This window comes from Phanerochaete carnosa (genome assembly GCF_000300595.1).
Source record: "Phanerochaete carnosa HHB-10118-sp unplaced genomic scaffold PHACAscaffold_7, whole genome shotgun sequence".
Classification (NCBI taxonomy): Eukaryota; Fungi; Basidiomycota; class Agaricomycetes; order Polyporales; family Phanerochaetaceae; genus Phanerochaete; species Phanerochaete carnosa.
In genome coordinates, this window is record NW_006767634.1 from 259,031 (window position 1) to 264,775 (window position 5,745).

Here is a 5,745-nt window from a genome sequence, read left to right on the forward strand (position 1 = left end):
AAGCGTACAGTAGTGATACTCTAAACTCCGTCAAAGCTCTAAAGTAAATAGTAAATTCTATCATCTATGACGTGGTCCGAACGACGACGTAGAGTAGACAGTTGGCACTTGACACTTGCATCAATAATCTTTCCAGTGGTGATCTGATACCTTTCTCTTCTCCACGCGGCAGAATATACCCAATGCGGACACCGCTCAACGATGTCAGTGGCTTCCTCCCGGTCCTCTGTTATGACGTCATCGCTGTGGTGGCGCACCTGTCCGCTGTGGCGCGCATGGAGTCGCTGCATCGGCGTATATAGGGGCAATCGCACAATGGTGACAGCTCCACAACAACACAACCACCCCTTCCACCTGAATTTCTTCACGCATTTTATCTAACAATATGTCGACTGGATCCTCTGCAGGCACGAGCGTCGGCCAGAAGGTCAAGTGAGTACTCCGTCGCGTCGCACGAGCTCATGCTTACCACCCTTCATCTTCGCAGAGGCGCGTTCCAGACTGTACACGGTACGCACTCACCCTCGCCCCGAGCTCACAACCGCCGCGTCTTACTGACGACGCTACTCGTTCCTGCAGGCATCGGCGAGAGCATCCGCGGAAACGCGATGGACTTTGTCGATTCGGCGACGGGCACGACCCAACGCGGGCACGCTGCGACGGAGCGCGGCGAGTTTGAGACGCAGAAGGGCATGGCGAACATGGAGGGGCGCGCGCAGCCCGTCGGTACCGCGCCCGGCGGCGGCGTGGGCGTCGGCACGGGCCCCGTAGACGCTTCGACCGGGACGAACGCCGCCGCAGGTACTGGAGCTGGGACGGGCCTCGGAGCCGGAACGAACATTGCTGCTGGCACCGGAGCTGGGACAGGTCTTGGTGCTGGAACGGACACTGCTGCCGGCACCGGTGCTGGAACAGGCCTTGGTGCTGGAACGAACACTGCTGCCGGCACCGGTGCTGGGACAGGCCTCGGTGCTGGAACGAACACTTCCGCCGGCACCGGAACTGGACCAGGCTTTGGTGCCGGAGCGAACACTGGTGCCAACACTGGGGCTGGGGTTGGAGCAGGACCAGGCGTTGGAGCTACGAACGCAGGAAGCGCTGCGCGTGGTGCGGGGCTCGAGACACAGGGCGGTGTTGTCCCGCCAGGGTCCAGCACCGGCTACTAAATGGTGGGCCTTGTTCGTCGTCTATGCATCAAGTTGGTGGGCTGATGATTCGTCACCTTACTACCAGTGAAATGGCGTTGACAACCTTCAATCGTGCATATCATAGTGTACAATAGTTATATCCCACCACTTTCAACATAATGTCACATCATGAGCCGGTTTCAAACATCGTACTTCGTGTGTCGAACATGTCGGAAACAGTAGAAGGGCTAGGAATGTACAATGATATCTATGGATAGGACGTGCACAAGCACAAGTCTAACAGGTTACAGTACAATGGCTACGATGCGGCATGAGCATGAGTCTAATAAGTTACAGCACGGTGGTGAGTGGTGAGCTACATAACTTGAATCAGAGGAGTATCTGAAACAAGCTAGCAATGTGGATGGACACATGTGATAGAGAAATGAGGATACGTCAGTGGCAGAGAGAGAGGGCATACACGACACAGAAATAAAAATACATCAGTGGCAGATAGACAGAACATCAATGATGACACCAGCACTCAGCGCGTGCATGGACATCCACTACCTCTTCGAAGGCGCCCACCAACTCGAAGATGAACGCGACGTCGTGAGGTGTCAGAATGTGAGAGGAGGAGCAAATGTCCGCCTTGTCCAGGGTCGAGCTCCAAAGAGGGGACGACGGGTCTTGTGAAGACATCTCGTACGCCGGCGGCGTGGTCGGTCCCGTCGAGTCCCATCCAGGCGACGAGCCCTCGGACGGCGACGAGGCATCCGAGGGACAGCACTGGTATGTGGAGTACACGGAATGTCCTCCTTCGTAAAGCCCAAACTCAGACGCCGTGAGCCCGTCGTCCGTGACAGACGACGAACCCGACTCGGACGGCGACGGCACCTCAAACTCGGTGGCAGCCGAGAGCCAGAGGGCCGACGGCGCGAGGACGGGGGTGGCAGCGGCGGAGCACACGTACGGGTCGAGGATGCTCCAGTCTGCGCTCACATCAGCGGCGGGCGTGTCCTCCGGCGTGCGCCGCGCGCTCTTCGCCGGCCGCTCTTCAACGGACGCGGCCTCGCGCCGCCTGCGCTTGCGCGAGCTCGATGACGCGCCGTCCGCGAGCACCACCGTGGGCTGCGGGGGCCCCGCGCGAGGCGCGTCGACGAACCGTATGCGGGTGGCCACGCTCCGGCGGGTGTTCAGGCGCGGCTTGCGCTTCTGCGGGACGTAGTCGTCGTGGAGCTTGCGGTGTGCGCTGAGCTCGGCGGGGTCGCACGAGCGGAAGGTGCAGTGTGTCGGAACGGACGCGCCGGGGTGGGCGGGGTGCGGAGCCCAGGAGACGTGCGGGCACGCGTGTGGCCGGATGCCGAGGTGGCGGTTGAGGTGCGTCTCGAGGTTCGTGTACTGCTCCATGGTGCAGTCGCACTCTGCGAAGGGGCAGTGGTACTCGCTGGTAATACGCGTGGATGGTTAAGGGTGCGCGGTGGGGCGAGGGGCGAGGGTGGTGCGTACCTTCCAACCCTCAAGACATATTTGTGGCATGAATTAATGTGGTCCTTCAGGGCATATCCGTTGAGGGCCATGTATGAGCACTGCTGCACCATACACCATATGGGCGCAGACTCGGTCTGGAAGCGGACGAGCGCATCAGGCTCGTGCACGGGAGCCACTAGCGCTTCGAGAGGCTCACCTCAAGTTTGGGCTGCACAGACCTGCGGTATCCCATTGCTAATAACAAGCGCCGAACAGTAGTGGTAGCGGGGGAGCGGGAGCAGGAGCAGGAAACGTCGAGGAAAACTCAGAAGGATGTGGGAAGGGGCAGAGCGCGTCCAGGAGACAAGCCTGATGTCCTCCTGGGCCCACAGGAGAACACACATTATATACCCCCCTCCAAGTGCTTTGCTCGACGTCGATTGCTTTCCTACCTTATTTGGCAGGAACAGGGTCTGGCGTCTGCAGCAAGTGGTTGCTGCATTCGGACGGGACCAAGCTGTGCAGCGACCAAATAGGAAGGAAACGAGGCGTGGGGATATAACAGGCAATTCCCATCTTGGGAAAATGTTTTGGATGTGTGGGCTCACCTTTGGTCGCTAGGCGACTCGGGCGCAGGTCAATGCAGACCGCGTATCAGGAGCGTCTCTACGCTCCGACTCAGCACAGTCCATTCTAGTGCATATATAGACGCATTTCTAAGTCTCACACAAGGAGAGATGCGCTGAGAATATCACCAACTAGTGTAGCGACAGCCCCATGAACGTGCATATTTTGGCGCAATTTACGTTCACTAGAGGGCTCGCTGTTTGGCGTATGCGTTGCATTTTGCCAATGTGTTGCTACCAAGTATAGATGTGTTCTGTTTGTGTGCGGGGGCGGCCTCGATGCTTTGGCTGGCAAAAGCGATGGGCGGGACGAGACAAGTCAAAAGGCGCCCGTAGTGATATCACGGCGGCATGGCGCTCGGCGTACCAAAGAGGCTTCCTGCCGAGCATTATCTAATCGCGCGAACATCCGTTATCTAGACCACTGATCTTCTACCCGGCCTCTATCTTTGTCTCCCACCATCGTAGTTCTCGCTGGGCTGCTTTCAGCATGTCTACGCTCAGCGAAGATAATGTTGCGAATGGTCAGGCCCCCATCTCGCTTGAGCAGGCTCAGGCGATATTCGACGCGTATTACAGAGGCGAAGGCAAGGATCTTACGTCGGTGTCTACCGTCACAGACAGACTGAGGAGCGGATTTAGGTGAGACGTGGTGCCTTTGGTGCGTGTAACTGTCCCTGAACATATTTGTATCTACTGTGCATCGAAGTTCTATTGCGCCAAGCAGGTCGTACGCTGTGCATCTCAATGACGGCGCGTCCTACTTGCTCTTGGTCTCGCCACCTCCGGCGAAGACATCATTTACTTTGGAAGAGCCATCGTCCCTACACACACCTCTCACGACCTATCAATACTTGCTGAAGTTAGTGTCCGAAAGCACCAGTATTCCTCAGCCTACGCCGCTCCATATGTCGGATACCCTCGATATCGTACCCTACGACTATCTCATCCTTTCCTATCCTCCTGGCGTCTCTCTATCAGAGCTTAGGCGACTCGGGAAGCTGTCAGAACGCCAAAATGTTCTGCTCGATTTAGAGATCGGTCGCTGGATGCGCGAGATGCATGACCGTATCCAGAACGACTGGTTCGGTCTACCCAAACCCACGCCCCCAGCGTCCGCGGCACCGCCACTACTACCCAGCATTCCCGGTTTGTCAAGTCTCGGCTTCGGGCAGCAGGGTGCAGACGACGACGAACCGTCGTACAGCTGGCAGGAGACGTTCACGTCCCTGCTGGAGTCGATGCTCAGCGCCGCGGAAGCGCGCGGCCTCGTGTCGAGCGCGTCGTGCGGCGCACTGCGCCAACCCTTAGGGCGCGCAATCGGCAGCTTCCTGTTTGACGACTGCGAGGTCCCGAGCCTGCTCACTTTCCTCGCGGACGCGGGCAGCGTGTTCGTGCACGTCCCCGCGGAGGGCGCCGAGCCGACGATCACGTCACTGCTCCCGCCAACGTTTGCGTTATACGGCGACCCGCTCCTCGAGACGTTCTTCCTCGCGTCGGGCCCCGAGGACGGCGCGCTTCCAGGGCCGGCGCCCAGCCAGGCGCTGCTCGAGGGCTATGGCGGCAGCCCGATTGTGTTCAGGAGGCAGAAGACCAAGCGCGTTTGGTACGACGTGTTCCTCGCTCTGGTAGTGCTTTTAGCCGCTCGTGGTGCTGCCGTGGGTGGCCCTGAGGTGGAGAGGCTGCTGGACTGGGCTCGGCGACGACTGGAAGAATGTGTTGATATACTCAAGGACGCGCCGTGTTACTAATAGAACATGTTCAATGCTACCAGATATCGACGAACCCTTTGGCGGACGATGGCTATCGCGATCAGCCCCTGTACAGGTCGCTATGTAAACAGATTGAGAGTGTCTTGGAATCCGGCTTGATACGAGTGTAACCGAGGAGTTTGTTATTTTTAGGTGTCAACTGTCCGGCTTCCCCTACTATTGGCGAGCAGTAAGCAAGAACTACCCAGGGTGGTTCAAGAACGAGTATATGATGTCTAAACGATACGAGGTGAACTATTCACATTCTTGGGCCGCTTTGGTGAGCTTGGACACTGCGAACTGCAGTCAATTTGGCAGCATCTACTGCCGCTTCAATGGAGAATAAAAACTAGAGCACTCGTGCCACCTGTATACGTCGCCTCCTGAGTTCTGCGTAGTACTTACTCGCCCTCCCCCCAAAAAAAAAAAAAGCCCCTTCATCATCGCGGCTAATTGAGCCGCAGTTGTGTGGTGGAAAAAGTCCAGATGAGGAGCGCAAAGCATCCTCTGGTGCCTAATAAAACCGCCACGAAAGTTCCGACTGAGCGTGCGTGCGGTTTCCGTCCCGTCGTCTCAATCACTTCTCGCGGGATACACGGGTGATGTGCGGAGCGCAAAGGCACCCACACACACACGCCTGTGCTGCGGCTGGCTTTTTGATTAGTGACCGCATGGAGTTCCTGCCGTATGACTGGTGATTGAGGGCCTTCTCCATCGACGAGACGCCCGTCACGGTGTACCAGGCGCTGATCAATTAGCAGGCGTGATTCG

The 5,745-nt window shown here is 57.8% G+C and overlaps 3 protein-coding genes across 3 annotated transcripts; 2 read left to right on the forward strand and 1 right to left on the reverse strand.

Annotated features, from left to right (window-relative positions):
- Positions 1-385: 385 nt before the first annotated feature.
- PHACADRAFT_210750 (uncharacterized protein) lies at positions 386-1,166 on the forward strand (the record flags this gene model as incomplete). Its single annotated transcript, XM_007397644.1, has 3 exons — positions 386-432; positions 488-510; positions 580-1,166. 3 exons carry the CDS (start codon positions 386-388, stop codon positions 1,164-1,166), a joined length of 657 nt encoding a protein of 218 aa, XP_007397706.1.
- A 155-nt stretch (positions 1,167-1,321) lies between these two features.
- PHACADRAFT_210751 (uncharacterized protein) lies at positions 1,322-3,539 on the reverse strand. Its single transcript, XM_007397645.1, has 3 exons — positions 2,815-3,539; positions 2,637-2,752; positions 1,322-2,574 (listed from the first exon to the last, which is right to left on the reverse strand). Exons 1-3 carry the CDS (start codon positions 2,848-2,850, stop codon positions 1,653-1,655), a joined length of 1,074 nt encoding a protein of 357 aa, XP_007397707.1. The 5' UTR covers positions 2,851-3,539; the 3' UTR covers positions 1,322-1,652.
- A 142-nt stretch (positions 3,540-3,681) lies between these two features.
- On the forward strand, positions 3,682-5,144 carry PHACADRAFT_259168 (uncharacterized protein). The gene has a single exon (XM_007397646.1). The coding sequence runs from the start codon at positions 4,132-4,134 to the stop codon at positions 4,972-4,974; it is 843 nt and encodes a 280-aa protein (XP_007397708.1). The 5' UTR covers positions 3,682-4,131; the 3' UTR covers positions 4,975-5,144.
- The last annotated feature ends 601 nt before the right edge of the window (positions 5,145-5,745 follow it).